This window comes from Mesocricetus auratus, unplaced genomic scaffold, assembly GCF_017639785.1.
Source record: "Mesocricetus auratus isolate SY011 unplaced genomic scaffold, BCM_Maur_2.0 Super-Scaffold_6730, whole genome shotgun sequence".
Taxonomy (NCBI): Eukaryota; Metazoa; Chordata; class Mammalia; order Rodentia; family Cricetidae; genus Mesocricetus; species Mesocricetus auratus.
The window spans coordinates 25,204,033-25,221,971 of NW_024429184.1; the positions used below are offsets into that span (position 1 = coordinate 25,204,033).

The 17,939-nt window shown below is 47.1% G+C and overlaps 1 protein-coding gene across 2 annotated transcripts in view; it reads right to left on the reverse strand.

The window, feature by feature from the left end:
- The window catches only part of Rragd (Ras related GTP binding D), a 36,925-nt gene that overhangs the window by 17,259 nt on the left and 1,727 nt on the right, over positions 1-17,939 (reverse strand). For both annotated transcript variants that reach the window (XM_021233427.2, XM_005080840.3), the window contains one exon: positions 5,208-5,503. In XM_021233427.2, the coding sequence (XP_021089086.1) occupies positions 5,208-5,503 (296 nt within the window). The remainder of the gene's footprint in view (positions 1-5,207; positions 5,504-17,939) is intronic.

Genomic DNA, 17,939 nt, shown 5'->3' on the forward strand with positions numbered 1-17,939 from the left:
AGCACCTGGGAGGCAGAGGCAGGCAGATCTCTGTGAACCTGAGGTCAGCCTGGTCTACAGAGCAAGTTCCAGGACAGCCAGAACTTACTGAGATGTTTTCTCAAAAACAACTGTCAAAAGAAAAATGCTTATTTTTAACAGAAGGGCAAACGGGTAGAAGGGACAGAGAGCAGAAAGGGACTGTGCATCGAGGGGCTTCCTGGAAGTCAGAGTTTCCTCTTCCCGCTCCTGGGAATGTTAGGTAAGATCCTTGCAAACACTTTTTGCATACATACTGCTTCTACCCAACGAATATTAGGTTCTGAAACCACTCAGCAGATCTAAAAGGATTTTTTAATGTGTGTGAGACATGTCTGTAGATGTGCCTGTGCACCATGTGCACGAAGTGCCCTCAGTATCCAGAAGAGGGCACTGGATTCCCTGGAACTGGAGTTACAGATGGTTGGAAGTCAAACTTGGACCCTCTGCAACAGCAGGAAATGCTCTTAACTGCTGAGCCATCTCTCAAGCTCCTTAATTGTTATTAATTGCAAGAGCATTCAACACTGTTTTTCCTTTGTGTGTGTGTATGGGGGGTCAACCTCAGGGCATTATGTACAGTAAGTAAGTGCTCTGGGCAACACTTCCAACCCACCCAATCGTTTTGACATTTATTTGTTTGCTTGTTTAGGTATGTGTGTAGAGGTCAGAGGGCAACTTGCAGGAGTCAATTCTCTCTTTCTACCATTGTGAATCTTGGGGATCAAACTCATATAGTCAAGCTTGACATTGACACCTTTCTCCACTGAGCCATTTCGCCAACCCCTCACCTACTTATTTTAATAAGTGTTACTTGAGTCTGGGTATGACTTTAACCCCAGCAACTGCAAGGCAGAGGCCTGCAGATCTCTGTGAGTTTGAGGCTAGCCTGGTCTATATAATTGAGTATCAGGACAGTCAAGACTATGTAGAGAGACCTTGTCTTGGGGCAGGACAGGGAAGGCAAGATGCTTGTGCCTGCAATCCCAGCATTCCCTAAGAGGCTAAGGTAGGAAGGCTGCTGTGAGTTCAAGTGCAGCCTGAGCAACAGTGTGCGACCCTGTTTCAAAGAAAGAAAAGGCATGGAAGAAGGAAAAAGGAAGAAAGAAGGAAAGGAAAAGGAGGGAGATCTTTCTCAAACATTATAGACTTTCCTGTGACCTGCAGTAAATTAAAAAAAATACACACAAAACAGAACCACAATTACCAACCTAACTGAAAAGCCTACTTTATGTTTAAATAGAACTGCCTGGCTAAAATAAGCAGCTTTGGGCTGGAGAGATGTCGTGGTGGTTAAGAACACCTGCTGTTCTAGCAGAGGACCAGAGTCCAGTTCCCAGCACCTAAGCAGGGCAGCTCACAACCACCTACAATGCTGCTTCCAGGAGAGCAGACGTCTCTGGCCTCTGCAAGAACCTGTACTCATGTGCAGAGATCCACACACTGAGACACACGTACACATGCAGACCCACACACTGAGACACACGTACACATGCAGACCCACACAGTGAGACACACATACACATGCAGACCCACACACTGAGACATACGTACACATGCAGACCCACACACCGAGACACACGTACACATGCAGACCCACACACTGAGACACACATACACATGCAGACCCATACTCCGGGACACACATACACATGCAGACCCACACACCGGGACACACATACACATGCAGACCCACACACCGGGACACACATACGCATGCAGACCCACACACTGAGACATACATACACATGCAGACCCACACACTGAGACATACGTACACATGCAGACCCACACACTGAGACACACATACGCATGCAGACCCACACACTGAGACATACATACACATGCAGACCCACACAGTGAGACATACATACACATGCAGACCCACACACCGAGACACACATACACATGCAGACCCACACACTGAGACACACATACGCATGCAGACCCACACACTGAGACATACGTACACATGCAGACCCACACACTGAGACACACGTACACATGCAGACCCACACAGTGAGACACACATACACATGCAGACCCACACAGTGAGACACACATACACATGCAGACCCACACACTGAGACATACATACACACGCAGACCCACACTCCGGGACACACATACACATGCAGACCCACACACTGAGACACACATACACATGCAGACCCACACACTGAGACACACATACACATGCAAACCCACACACTGAGACATACATACACATGCAGACCCACACACTGAGACACACATACACATGCAGACCCACACAGTGAGACACACATACACATGCAGACCCACACTCCGGGACACACATCCACATGCAGACCCACACACTGAGACACATGTACACATGCAAACCCACACACCGATACACACGTACACATGCAGACCCACACAGTGAGACACATGTACACATACAGACCCACACACCGAGACACACATACACATGCAGACCCACACTCCGGGACACACATACACATGCAAACCCACACAGTGAGACACACATACACATGCAGACCCACACTCCGGGACACACATCCACATGCAGACCCACACACTGAGACATACATACACATACAGACCCACGCACCGAGACACACATACACATGCAGACCCACACACTAAGACACACATACACATGCAGACCCACACACTGAGACATACATACACATGCAGACCCACACACTGAGACACACATACACATGCAGACCCACACTCCGGGATACACATCCACATGCAGAACCACACAGTGAGACACATGTACACATGCAAACCCACACACTCAGACATACATACACATGCAGACCCACACACTGAGACACATGTACACATGATTAAAGATAAAATAAACAACTAAAAGTAAAAATAAGTAAATATACCTATTTGGGGCTAAATTATAGCCGTAACATAAATGCCTTAGACAGATTTGCAGTGGAGCTGCTATACCGCACAATACGGTATCTGAGCATTTACCAAGCCATCATCTGAAATGATATTTTGCTCTGATTGGAATCCACTTACTCACAGGCAGCTACTTAAACAGCTACAAACAACAGCATGGGTTTGACTCAGAAAGACAGAGTTCCCTGCCCGGCAGGATGCAGGCATTTAGCCACTCCCCTGGGCTCTAAGCTCCCTGATTTACAGTGCTGGCAGACAGGGAGACAGGCCAGAAAACAGGTCCGTACAAGTTGGAGTGAGTGCCAGGAGAGCAGCTCCCAGCAGCCCGGCATGTCAAAGGTCTATGCACAAGCTCTCGTGGGCCTGGTGAACCCATCACTGGTCTGGTATTAGCTTTCAGCCTCTCCCTTGACAGACCTCCCATTGACAGAAGGATGAATTCAGTACCCTGTTCTCAGAGCTGGTCACACCGTGCAGCCTCCTGGAGCTAAAGATGCTCCTTCTGTATTCCACACCCTGGAAGGCTGACCTGATGGGGGGGCAGTCTATTTCAGGGAACTCCCTAACCCCGCCCACCCTAGACTGGGTTTGACACTCTCTAGAGAGCCTGCTCCCTTTGGACCTGGGAAAGCCTCCTGCCTGCACCACAATCTCAGACACACTCTAAGGCCTCAACCTTACACAACCTCCCCAGCACCGGCCAGCCTGATTTCCCTTCCTCCTCTTCCCACTGAGCCCAGTGGCTAGTCCCACACATGGAGAGGATGGAGAAATTACTAATGGCTGGGGAACGGGCTCCTCACCAGCCAATGGTGCCCTACTCTTCACTTATAACCAAGCTGAAGGAGGACTACACAGGACTGCTAATAAACTACTAAAATATAATTGTTATGACAGAAAACTAGATAATGCAGGAGACACATTTGGAAGGATTTTAAATTCTTATGTAAATGCTATGACAAAACTCATCCTATATCCCCGGCTTACCTATGTGAACACATTTCTCAGTACTCACAGCTACAGGAGCAAAGAAGGAAAACAGAACTGGTTATTCAAACACAGATGTGCAGTGTGAAAAATAAATCAAATATCCATCTTCTTACAAGATGCTTACCTCACATTTTAATAGTCCCCACAAAATACAAGAGTTATAATAATCAAATATATATATATATAATAATCAAGTATATAATTTGATTCAAGGGCTGAAGAGATGGCTCAGTGGCTAGGAGCACTGGTTGCTCTTTCAGAGGACCCAGGTTCAATTCCCATGGCAACTCACACCTGTCTGTAAATCCAGTTCCAGGGGATCTGAAATTATCTTCTGGCCTTTGCAGGTACCAGGTACAAAGGTTGTTCATAGACATGCATATGGGTGAAACATCTAACCAGATAAAATGATCAATTAAAAATGAACAATACTCTAATTCAGAATAAAATTTCCACTTAGAATTTTATCTACTTTGAAAATTAATATTGTATTATGTAACCTTCTAAGTACATTTTTATTGCAGAGAAACTGTCATCATTCCATATGTCTTTTGGGATCTGCCCTGTGGCTATGAAGATTCCCAGGTTTCTTAGTTAGGGTTTCTATTGCTGTGAAGAGACACCATGACCACAAGAACTCTTGTAAATGAAAACACTTAGCTGGGTGGTTTACAATTTCAGAGATTCAGTCCATTGTCAACATGATGAGACAAGGCAGCATGCAGGCAGACGTGGTGTGGAGAAGATGCTGAGAGTTTTACATCTTGATATTCAGGCCAACAGGAAGTAGTCTGAAATACTAGGTGTGGCTTGAACATATATGACACCCCAAAGCCCGCCTCCACAGTGACACACTTCCTCCAACAAGGCCATACTTGCTTCAACAAAGCCATACCTCAAACTACCACACCAGGCACATGATCTTAGGGGCTAAGTGAGTTTGGGCTATGACTGGACAGGGAGTCTTTTCTCCTGCAGAGTCTTGAGGGCTCTGAGAAATCCTTGTTTGATAGAAGGGTCTATCGCAGATTTAAAAACCTAAACACTGGGCCAACAGGATGACTCAGCAGGTAAAGGCGCCAGGTTCAGACCTGACAACCTGGGCTTGATCCTCTGAACCCACAGGTGCAGGAGAGACAACTCTGGAGAGATGCCCTCTGACCCCCCCCACACACACACGTGGGCTATGGTGTACACACACATTTACATGTGCATCACACGCACACACACACACACACACACACACAATGAATGTGGGGAGGTGACTCTGCCTGGGATGAGACTCTACATACCTGGGAGTCGATGACAAAGATCAATGCCCCCGTTCCACGGAAGATCATCTCATAGTCAAAGGTGGGGTCAAAAAAGTCAATCTGCCCCGGGAAGTCCCAAATCTGAAAGTTGACAAAGGAGCTGTTGGAGACGTCTTCCCTGCAGATCTTGTTGGTGCTCTCCAGGAACAGGGTCTCACTCGGGGACATTTTGTGAAAGACGACTTTCTGTATGGACGACTTGCCACTCCTCCTGAGACCCATGAGCAGGATTCTGGGTTTCACCTCGGTGCTGAAGGGGTCGCTGAAGTCCAGAACTGGAGAAACCACAGGACAGGACAGGGTGAGTCCTTCACGGCAGCCAACTGGGAGTGTCGCTTCCACCTCAGATGTCTGTCACCCAGAGGGACAGCTTGGGGACATAAGAACCCCGAAAACCGCCCTATGCCCCTCACATACCCCGGAAGGGCAGAGTCCCATTGTGTGGCTTGGCATCCCAAGCAGGGACTCTGGAATACAAAAGCACAGGCTTCCTGGAGCTCACTGCTCGAAGAAGAACTCAGGACTTTAGCCACACCCTCCCTACACGGCCATCAGTCTATGCACTTGGCAACTCTCCCCCGCTAGTGTCCTCGTGGACCTCACAGCCCAGAACACAGACACAGACCATAGGCCTCCGACTCAGACTGTGAGAGAGCACATGAGACTCGGACCTGTCTCCCGGAACTTTCCACTTCAGTTCCCATTATCCATATAACCACAGACAGCTATGAAGGTTTAAATTAAATAAGGCTGGGGTGATAGCTCAGGGGCTGCTCTTAGAGGACTGAGGTAGAGTTCCCAGCACTCCGTCAGAGGGTCACTGCACCAGCTCCAGGGGATCCAGCCTTCTCTTCCTGACTCTGTGGGAACCACACTCACGTGCACAAACCCTCACTCAGACATATGTATGTATATATACATAATTTAAAAAAATAAAAATAAAATCATCCTTTAAAAAATCAGTTTTAAAATTCCATAAAATGTAATTGACAATATAAATATGTCTCATGTCTGTTATGATAGTTAAATGAAATCAAGAACCTAATATAGTTAAGACTCAAGCATGTGTAGTGATATATACCTATAATTCCAACACTTGGGAGGCCAAGTCAGGAGGATCACAAGGTCTAGGCCAGCCTAAGCTACAAGGCTTGAAGACTCAATCAGCCAAGGATGCTGGGCCAACTGATCATCTACATACAAACACCTTTACCTGAGACTGCATACAGGCTAACTCGAAATGGACCAACAGCTCAACTTAGGAGTTAAACTAAGCTCTTAATGTAGGTAGAACTTAGATTAGGTAGTTGTTCCTTAATATAACCATGTACAAATAGCCACAGAGAAAGAGGGACACTACACATCATCAAAATTTTTAAAAGATGAGCACTGGAGAGATGGCTTAGCAGTTAAAACTACTTAATGCTGTTACAGAAGACCAGAATGCAGTTCCAAGCACCTAAGCAGGGCAGCTCACAACCACCTGTAACTCCGTTCCAAGGGACCTGACATCTTCTTCTGGCTTCTTTGGGTGCCAACACACACTCATATAAAACACACACGTAACAGAAAAATAAAACAACTCTTTTTTTTAATTTAAAGAAAATGAAAAGACACCCACCACAATGGAAGAAAGCATTTGTGAGAGTCATTATATGGCTATGCTCTAATGTCTGCAATGTATGAAGATCTAAATTGCCCAGTCAAACAACCCAAGGGAAAAGGGACCAAGAATTCAGACGTCTCTCCAAAGAGAATATGCATACATGGTTGTACCACTACTATCTACAGACACATGAAGAGATGCCCCCACATTATCAGTCACTGCAGAAACATGTTAAACCAGGAGAGAATGTAACAAGTGTAGGGAAGGGGCAGAGAGTGGGCACTGCTGTTGAAATTGTATAAAATGGAATTTAAATGGGGAGATACAATATGACCCACTAGTAGGAATATGCTTTTGAAAAGAGCATATACAGCGGGACACAGTGGCGCACACCTTTGATCTCACACTTAGGAGACAGAGGCAGGCAGATTTCTACACACTCCAGGCCAGCCAGAATTACAACAAACACCAAATACTTGAATGTTTACAGACTTTGAAACTTTGTTTTTTGTTTCCTTGCCTTTTGAGACTCACTATGTAGCCCTGGCTGTCCTAGAACTCACTATGTAGACCAGAGTGGCCTCAAATTCACAGATACTATGTATTTGAAGCACATCTCAATTTAAGAATTATTTAATTACATTTCTTCATCTATAGGGGGCATGGTGTGCAGATAGAAGTCAGAGGATAATTTGAGAAGAGTCAGGTCTCTCTTTGCATGTGGATCCAGGCAGCAGACCAAATCCCACTTTTAGCATCCCCCCCACACACACACCTTGTCTCCACCAAACACCACCCCCACACCATGCCTGCACAGTCTTCCCCAGGTCAACAACCGGCTGACATACACCATACAAACTGTAATCTAGGGGAGGAAATACACCTAAAAGGCATCAGGTTCCTTCCTCATCGGTGATCATGCCCTCACAGGACTGCCGTGACAAGTCTGCCTCAGGAAGTCAGACTGAAGGAACAGGACCTAGGTCACATGTTAGTGCCTCCCCAACTGAATCCCTTAAAACAGGAGAAAGAGTATGCAATTATAAACTGTAGCTGAACAAGTACACAGAACTGAAAGTCATGAGAAATCCCTAAGCAATACAGAGGCAGGTGGGAGAGGAGACTGCAGATGGGGATATCGCGGTGTAGTAATTCTTACTACAGTACATGGGGCCTAAAACCACCGGAGGCAGAAACTGCCATCTTCCTTCCAGACATTCCCTCTAATGATGACATGTGAGAAATGTTCTGAAAAGAATGCAGGCTTGGTAAACGGAAGAAGCAAGTTCACTAAAGAACCAGAACAAACCCCCAAGTTCCAAAGATGGAATCTAGAGAAAAGAACACTCCTCTCAGTTCATGAACAATCCAAGAAAGGGGCATGGAGACTCTGGAAATAGGAACCCTGTGGGGACAAGGCAGACAGAACCACAGGTAGACTCAACAAGGAGGGGAGAAAGGACTAAAAATAGGGAGAAAGCACTGCTTTTAATCCCAGCACTCGGGAAGCAGAAGCAGACGCAGGCAAAACTGAGTTTGAGGCCAACCTGATCTATAGAGCAAGTTACACAGAGGAAACCCTGTCTTAGAAAACCAAAACAGCTGGGGGGGGGGGGCTGGACAGTGTAAAATAAACATTAGTGGCATCAGGAGTGAGACTCAGAAGTGCTGTATCTACCAAAGAAGTCTCCAAAAGGGCAGGGCATAGTCACGTGTGCCTACAAGCCCAGCGCTCAAGAGGGGGCAGTTTAGGGCCATTTTGAACAATATGAAGCCATCTCAGAAAACAAAAAAACAGCTGGGGTTGGGCTTGCTGTCCAGTGGTAGAGCAGAGAGCCTTGCCTTGCACAGAGAATCTCCCAACCCTCATTCAATTCCCAGTAAAGCAAGACAACAGAACAGGAGGAGCCAGTGGACTGAACAGTGCAAAGAGCCCTCCCCAAGTACAGAGAAAGCAAAGTAAACAGGTCCACTAAACGGAAATGTAAAATGCCAGGGACAACAAACAAAATCCTTGAGACTCTCAGGAGGTGGTTCAGCCGACGCACTGGCTGCCCTTAAAGACACAGGCTCAATTCCCAGCACTCAGGGGGCTCATTACTGTCAGTAACTCCAGTTCAGGGACAACTGACACCATCGTTCAGTCTCTGTGGGCACCAGGCACACATATGACACACAGATATCCATGCAGATAAAACACCAACACACACACACACACACACACACACACACACACACACACACTTAGAAAGAAAACTTGCAGGAAAAAGTTCATCTGGGCCTAGCATGGTGGCACACACCTTTAATCCCAATACTCAGGAGGCAGAGGCAGGAGGATCTCTGTGAGTTTGAGGCCAGCCTGATCTACAGAGCAAGTTCCAGGACAGCTAGGACAGTTACAGAGAAACGCTGCTTTAAAAAAAAAAGCTCATCCTTACTATCCCTACTTTATCATACTCAAAAGCTGAGAACAATTCCAATGCCTATCACAGGTAAATGGATAAGCAAATTGCAGCACATCCTAGCAATACAAAGAATCAAGAAGGCTCGGTGCTTGCCCAGTCTGCACGAAGTTCCAAGCTGGACTGTCAGCACAGGAGGAAAGGAAGGCGAGAGGAAGTTGTTGGTGCTCATAGATGAACCGCAGAAACAAATCCAGGTCCATTTTTATAAAGCTCGGTGGCTGTCTGAGGACAGGAGTGGAAAGACAGCTGTGGAGTGGATGCAGTGATGACGTCATTTACAGACTGTGGAGTGGATGCGGTGACATCATTTACACCGACTGTGGAGTGGATACAGTGATGACGTCATTTACAGACTGTGGAGTGGATACGGTGATGACGTCATTTACAGACTGTGGAGTGGATGCGGTGATGACGTCATTTACAGACTGTGGAGTGGATGCGGTGACGACGTCATTTACAGACTGTGGAGTGGATGCGGTAATGACGTCATTTACAGACTGTGGAGTGGATGCGGTGATGACGTCATTTACAGACTGTGGAGTGGATGCGGTGATGACGTCATTTACAGACTGTGGAGTGGATACGGTGATGACGTGGAGTGGATGCGGTGACGACGTCATTTACACTGTGATGCTTTCAAATCCGTATCAAATGCGTTCTTAATTTTGCAAATTGTGCTTTAATACAAGCTATTTTAAAAATGCAACCCCAAGGAAAAGAAGTCGAATGAGGCCCTGCTGTTCTTATTACTACCTCCCAAACAATAAGAGTTAGCTGGGAGCAATGCCCTTGGGCCAGCCTGGAGAGTGGAAGTGCTGGGGCTTGAACTCAGGTCATCGGGCTTGGCGCAAACACCTTTACCTGCCAAACCGACTCACTGGCCCCATCTACTGGTCATTCTTTCTGAATACAACCCTTCTCTCACTAGACAAACACAAGAATCACATACAATGTCCACATGTTGTAAGTCTTTTGGACCAGGTAATACTACTAGATTCGGGTGTAGTCTTTAGTAGAGTCTGTAGATCTAGGCTGGAGTATCTGCTCTAGGGTAGGGATAGAGGGTGGCAAAGGAACCTTTGTGAAGAGGGGAGGTGTGCAGGTTTAGAAGTGCTGGCTAAGTAAGTGAAACAGACAAGCAGTTGCCACTGCACATGGAGCTGGATGTATTTCTTTCCTGCCCGGGTCCAGCACACACTAACTAGAGTGGAGAAATGGCAGCCAGATCAGCAAGTTGCCATTAGTAAGGACCAGGGGTCCCTGGAAGCCTGTGATGCATTTCAAAACTTCAGTTAAATGTCTAACCGCACGCTGTGTGCCAGGGACTACTTTGCCACTTCTGCAAACCTTTCCCAGCTAGTGACAAGCACCCAAGGCACCTGGGTAAGGAGCCTGCCCAGATCACAAGGCTGGATGTGGCAGTCCACTCAACAGCGCCCCCACCACATTAAAACCGTTCCTCACCATGTCCTACGAGGTGGCTTCATGTCAACCATGCGACCTTCTAATACCAAAGACTCTACACTCATAATTTATAACAGGATACATCTGTCGCTGTGAAAACACCGCTTAGTGAAACTTGGGTTTACTTACATGTGCTGGCTCCCGGTGTAAATATGCTTTATTATTGGTGAGCCACCATTGAAAACTAAAGCATGCCATTGCTGAAGATATGAAAGTACTGCTGGCAAATCCTCCCACCCACCTTTCTTCTCCTTTACAGTTCTTATTTAGTTCTACTTAACTCTGCAATCCATGTAGACTTGGGGGAAATATGGAACCCACGGATCTTCAGTGAGAGCACGGTTACGGGGTGTTTCGAGCAGATGCGGTGGGGGCACTCTCCGGGGCTACAGAAGGAGAAGGAATCAGAGCTGTCTACAGCCAGCAGTGGTCACCTTCTCGTTGGTCTTGCAATTCCTGGATGAAAATGCTCCAAGGCTTCCATGATGCTCATGCCTTCCTTCACCTTCCTTAAGACCATGTTTGCCCTCCAGCCACTCAGTCTTGGCAGTGCAGATGGACAACGGAATAGTTTTGTTTGGCCATTAAAACAGCGTTTGCCATGGACAAGATGTTGGGACCCGTATGCTTCAGGATGAAGCTCTCATTCTCAAATTTCTCGCCCCAGAAGGACCTGCCTACAGGAAGAGCGACAGGCAGGGAGTTTCACAGAGGGCTCTAAAAGCCTCAAAGGGCCTTGGAGGCTGTTGCTGACGTGGGATGAAACATACAGAGGGAACTGTTCTTACGTCATGCCCTGAACACCTCCCCAGGTGAGGCAGGGCTGCGGATGCAGAGAGAGACCCGTCACTACCAAGAGGAGGGGGACAGAGACTTGAGACAGGCACATAGCAATGCTTAGCAAGTTGAAAGTTCAAAGCCTTAGAGAGGAACGGATGTTCCAGAAAGAGACCCGAGCAAGTTACAGGGGTGGAGGGCAAGAGGAGCCACAGCTGGGAGCATCCAATGCTGTCCCCCTCTCTAAACACTTCTCTCACCCACCCTCCTGGTTCTCCTTCCCTCCCAGCCACTCAGGCCTTCTCCTCACTCAGCCCTGCTGCTACATCATCACTTCTCTGACCTAAACCACGCCCCATCACTTCCTAGGCCAGAACCTGTGTCTTTTAAATAGTCCTCATGATGCAATTCTTTTCCTTTGCATATCTGTTCTGTTGGTTTTCCGTGTGCACGCTAGCGCTCTCTCTCTCTCTCTCTCTCTCTCTCTCTCTCTCTCTCTCTCTCTCTCTCTCTCTCTCTCTCTCTCTCTCGACACATAGGTGAGGCATGTAGCAACCATTCAGTAAATACCTCTGAATAAATTAGTTGACAAAGCCCCAAAAGGCATGGATGAGACTTCATGGAGAGAAGCTGTGTCTGCAGACTAGCTGGAGATGCAGCAATGTGGAGAGGTTGCAATGCCTGGACAATCGTGAGCCCCCTAAACGCCATTCCTTGCCCACTTCCATGACTATGGTAAACACCTTTTAGAATGTATCAATCAGATAGCATCTGAGACTCATGGGAGAGTCCCTCATCTTACTGGAACCCTTCTCTCTGATGCCCCTGACACTGCATTTTTTTAATGTCTTGATTTGTAACTCTTTGTTCTGTTAATATAAAACGTTTCTATGTTATAACTTTCTATCTTTGTTCCCATGCCATAATTAGTTGCTCCAGAACTAACCATTTGCGGTGAGAGCTGTTTTGTTGGAAAACGTAGGCTAACACAAATTCAGTGCTGGGAAGTTATGCAATTAACCCACCATCCAGGAGATCCATAATACAAGAGATTAACATGGTCTCGTTCCCATTTCCTGACAGTCCCTCCAGCCTGGTCCACATAGATAGTTCCAGGAAGGACAGCCGGGGCCACATAGAGAGACCCTGTCTATCCTTTTTGTTGTTGTTGTTTTGTTTTTCAAAACAAGGTTTCTAACCAGGCAGTGGTGGTGCATGCCTTTAATCCCAGCACTTGGGAGGCAGAAGCAGGCTGTGGATCTCTGTAGTTCAAGACCAGTCTGGTCTACAAAGCTATACAGAGAAACCCTGTCTCAAAAAAACAAAAAACAAACAAACGAAAATAAACAGGGTTTCTCTGTAAAACAGTCCTGGCTATCCTGGAATTCGATTCGTAGACCAGGCTGGCCTTGAACTCACAGAGATCCTCCTGCCTCTGCCTCCTGAGTGCTGGGATTAAAGGTGTGTGCACCACCACTGCCCGGCTGACCCTGTCTGTCTTAGTTAGGGTTTTATTGCTGTGAAGAGACACCATGACCACCGAAGCACTTATAAAGGAAAGCATTTAACTGGAGCTGGCTTATAGTTTCAGAGGTTTAGTCCATTATCCCTATGGCAGAAACACAGCAGTGTGCAGGCAGGTATGGTGCTGGAGAAGGAGCTGAGAATTCTACATCTTGATTCCCAGGCAGCAGAAGGAAACTGTACACCACACTGGACATGGCTTGAGCACATATGAGACCTCAAAGCCCGCCCCCACAGTGATACACTTCCTCTAACAAGGGCACACCTCCTAATAGTGTCACTCCTTGTAGGCCAAGCATTCAAACACATGAGTTTATGGAGGTCATACCTAGTCAAACCACCACATGGTCTCAAATAAAAAAAAAATGTAGGGTGTGGTGGCCTGCATTTATAATCCCAGGGTTAGGGTGATGTTGACAGATAGACCCCTGGTGCTCCCAACCCAGACAGCCCCATCCATTTGGTGAGTTCCAGGACAAGTGAGAGACCCTGTCTCAAAATACGAAGCACCTGAGGAATGACCCTCAAGGTTGACCTCTGACCTCCACACATATGTACATGCCAGCACATACAAACAGACACATACACACAAAACTTCATGTCTGGAGCTCGGCCATTAAGAGAACTTACTGCTCTTGCAGAGAAACCAGGTTCAATTTCAATTCTCAGCAACCACATGGCGGCTCACAGCCATCTGTAACTCTAGTTCCAGGGGATCCAACACCTTCTTCTGACTGCCATGGGCACCAGGCACACACAAAATGTACATATAAACACACAGGCCAAACACTCATACACATAAAAATAAAACCTCTAAAAAAAGAAAGGAAAGGAAAGGACACAAACTTTCTGCCCAAGTCTGGCACTTGGAACTGTGTGATGTGTGCGTGCAGTGGATCAGTCGCTCTGCCCAGGACAAATTACCATGGTCAGGGACACAGCAGATCTTCCCATCTGCCACCTGGTCCTGGTCCTGCTCAAACTTCCCAAACAGCCCAGCTGATGAGCCAGACAGATGAAGACCCTAGAGGACCCTGCCACCCCTGGCAAGGAACAGCAGCCAGGCGAGAGAGTTACCTAGCTGGGTTATTGTCACACTTTAACATTTCAGACCAGTTATTTTATCTAGAGTTATCCAGCAGAGTCCTGCCCAAACCTAGGCAGTCTTACAAAAAGAAGATGTTGTGCCATGAGGACTGGGCTCCCAAAGACTGTGCCTGGCTGACCTGTGGGTTGGGAATGCTCAGAACCGTGACCAATTAGCCAGAACTGAAGACCATGAGATTAGAGTGTCAGGGTGAAGTTCCTCCCACAGCTCTTCTTCACAGGATCCTTAGGTCTAGAATCCTGGTTCTCCATCTTGTCAATGCTGGACCCTTTAATATAGTCCACTCCAAACCATACAATTATTTTCATTGCTACTTCATAACTGTGGTTTTCCTAGTTATGAGCCGTAATGTAAATATCTGATATGCAGGTATCTAATATGGGATAGCTTGGAAAGGTCGCTCCACCCATATGTTGAGAACCACTGTGTAGTTGGGATTTTTCTTTGGGCCACCATCCAGCTCCCAAATAAAGACACAAAAGCTTATTCTTAATTATAAATGCGTTCCCTTAGCTTAGTCCTGTCCCACTAGTTCTTTTAACTTGGTTTAACTTATTTCTATCCACCTATGTTTTGCCTCAGGCTTTTTACCTTTCATTCCTGCTTCTTCATGTCTGGCTGGCCAAATCATACTAGTGGGGAACTGAAAAGCATGATTGAATATATGAACGACACACACACACACACACACACACACACACACACACACACACACACCCATCCAGCTATATCTCTAATGTGACTTACCAACTCTTTTTTCAACTGCTTGAGAGAAACTCAAGGTTACTTTTACACAAGCCTCCTTTACACACTGAGAAACAAGTGACAATCCTCAGGAGTGAAAAGCCTATTAGAGTCACAGCAGAACTAAGGAGAGCCATTAACACCAAAGAACTTTATAAGGTTTGACAGAGGAGACAGAATTTTTATTTAATTTTTTAAAGGGGGAGGGGTCTGGGACCTTGCGTTTGGATCCCTATGATATACTTTTTACAGTGGCCTACTGAGATGAGAGGCTGAGGCACTGGGATCCCTGGCGGCTCCAGGGTCAGTACTAACAAGTCATGCTGCCTCAAGTAAGGAAGAAGGCAGGACTGATGCCTGAGGGTATCCAGTATTGATGTGTGAGCTCTAGTACACATTTTTTATGCAAAGGACGAAAGATGCTTAAAAGAATAAAGGAGAGAGGAACAGGGAAAAGGTGACCCAGGGAGCAAAGCGGCCCTGCAGAGCCCATCCATCACGCTTCTAGAACTTGCTTAGGCTTCCTTGTGTTTCTATTCCACCCTACGTCTGTTCTCATTATAAAATGGGAGAGGCTGACAAAGGACAGCATCACGTGTAGCTGAGGCCCTGGACTGCTGATCCTGTGCCCCAGTCTCAGGAGTGCTGAGATTACAGGCTTATATCACCACACCCAGCTTATTAATGGCTAGTAGGTGGGGCTTACTGTATTCAGCACCTGTATATCCTTCAAGGAGTATCACCAGCTCACCCTACAGGTGACTCCAGTAACAATGGGAACCCTCACTTCCTCAGACTCAAAAAGGGGCACAGGCCACTGTGAAAACACAGACCAGATTCAGGCAGGCTGGGGTGAGCAGCTATCTTCATCAGGTTTTCTTACAAACTGGGGAGTCAGGGAAAACCTTGTGCTTTCTGATTACACAATGGGAAAGCGGGTAACAATGGGGAGATCTCTCAGTCTCATTCCTTGTCAGTTTTTGAAGCATAGCAATTCAGCAAATTAAAGTCTAGGTGTCAAATTTTAATCTTTATTTGTGGCACTATTATGGGTTTATATGGGGTACTAAGGATTGATACCAGGGGCCAAGTAATCGGTTTGGGGGGGGGATTGGTAATGTGTGTGTGTGTGTGTGTGTGTGTGTGTGTGTGTGTGTGTGCGCGCGCGCTGGTGCTTTACACATGTATGTGGATGCCAGGTGGACTTCGTGTGCCTTCCTCATTCTATCTGTCTTATTTTGTGGAAGGATCCCTGCCTGAACGTGTAACTTGCCAACTTGCCTAGGCTGTGTGTAAACTGCGGGGGGGGAGGAGCGGGGGTTGTCTCGTCTTCCTCCCCAAGCACATAACACACACACACACACACACACACACACACACACACACACACACACACACACGGCTTCCCCTCCCCCAGCCCTGCTCCTTGAGAGGGAATCAGTAGGCAGACCCTTGCAGGAAGCGCTGGCCGAGGAAGGCAGATTTTCTAATAGAGATTGTGCTTCAAGGCCTAAACGTCCAGACTGAAACTAGGAAAGTACAGAGGCCAAAAGATAAGGGAAAGAGTTCAGAACATAAAGGATGGGAGAAAGTAGCAGACCACCTGAGCGCAACAGGAAGCAGAGCCAAGCCAGGTTTCTGCGGTGTCCGCCAGGGCAGAAATGAACGCGCAGGCTTCTCACCACGTGAATGGACTGTATCCTTTTATAGCAAGGTTCCAGGGTTCTGCCTGATCCGGGAACTCCCAGTAGGGGGCTTATTACTGAAGTCATCAAAACAAAGCGGCAGGCGGGGTTGCCTTTAGATTAACAGCACTGGGGCCTCCCACTCCTGGCTCTGGAAAAGCCTTTTGTTTCGGGAATTCTTCCCCTCAGGCAGGACTTTACTTTCACTTCAAATTTTGCCAAATCAAATTTTAAAAGCGCCCCCAAGCATCCCAATAGAGACTGCAGGAAAGAAAAAAAAAAAAAAAGAACAGGTTCTGTGCCCTCCCAGCAAACTCTGGCCCCCAGGGCAGTATCCAGTTACCGGCTTTTCTTCTGGAATAGGGTCTTCTTTCTTTCTTTAAACTACCACACAAGTTCCCTATTGTGCACCAACCTTTTCAAATACCTTGCAAATACATCCCCATTCATCCTTTTCCTGGGAGAATCTAACTGCTAGATCCTAACAGATGCTATTTAAGTAATAATAAGGTGATTGAACAATTTAATTAAAAAAAGTAAAAAGAAGCGTGGCTGTGTGGCCCACTGTGGGACGAATTAAAGGGGCCTGCAGAAGAGGGACGCGCTCAGGTGCACACACCAATTTAAACAATGGGGAGCCAGGACCAGTCCTCTAGAGAGAGCAGCCAGGAAAGGGGTGACTTGGAAAGCTGGTCCTCATCTGCGGGCTTAGTTAACTTTATTCCCTTTCTGGTTCACTGAAGTAGTCCCTGCCAGATGAGGAATCAAAACTGTCTTCCGAGAAAGGCTTTGCAGAGAGAATTTCAAGTTCAGTTCAGTGGATTCTCAAAAAGTTCTTAAAACTCCTGTCACGAGTACTTTTATTCCTCGGTTTCTTCAATGTGGGACATTAAAGAGATTAGTCCTTTCTCGGAGACGTTTACAATCTACACGGAGACTGTTAACAGCTCCATTCAACTGACCTTTGCAAGTGACCTTCCGCCTTAGTGGGGTTGGTGGTAGGAAAACAACCGGGAATCCTAAACTCAACTTCTTTGTGTCTCAGGAATGAAACGCGGGCAGCCTCCATCTGAAGGGCTAACTCGGGCTCCTTCTACAAGAAACAGTTGGCTTCAGTGGCCAAAGATTGCCCGCCCGGCGCCCACTCCCGGGGACCACAAGACCGGGGACCCGGAGATCTCCTGGAGACGCGGATACCACCTGCAGCGCGGGCCCCGCCCCAGCGCTCGGGTCCCACGCCGCAGACCCTCTCGCGGCCACGGCTGGGAAGAATGACACGCGCAGCTGCGGACGACCCAGCAGGCAGGCAGCCGCCAGCTGCCTCTTTTAGCTGGACAT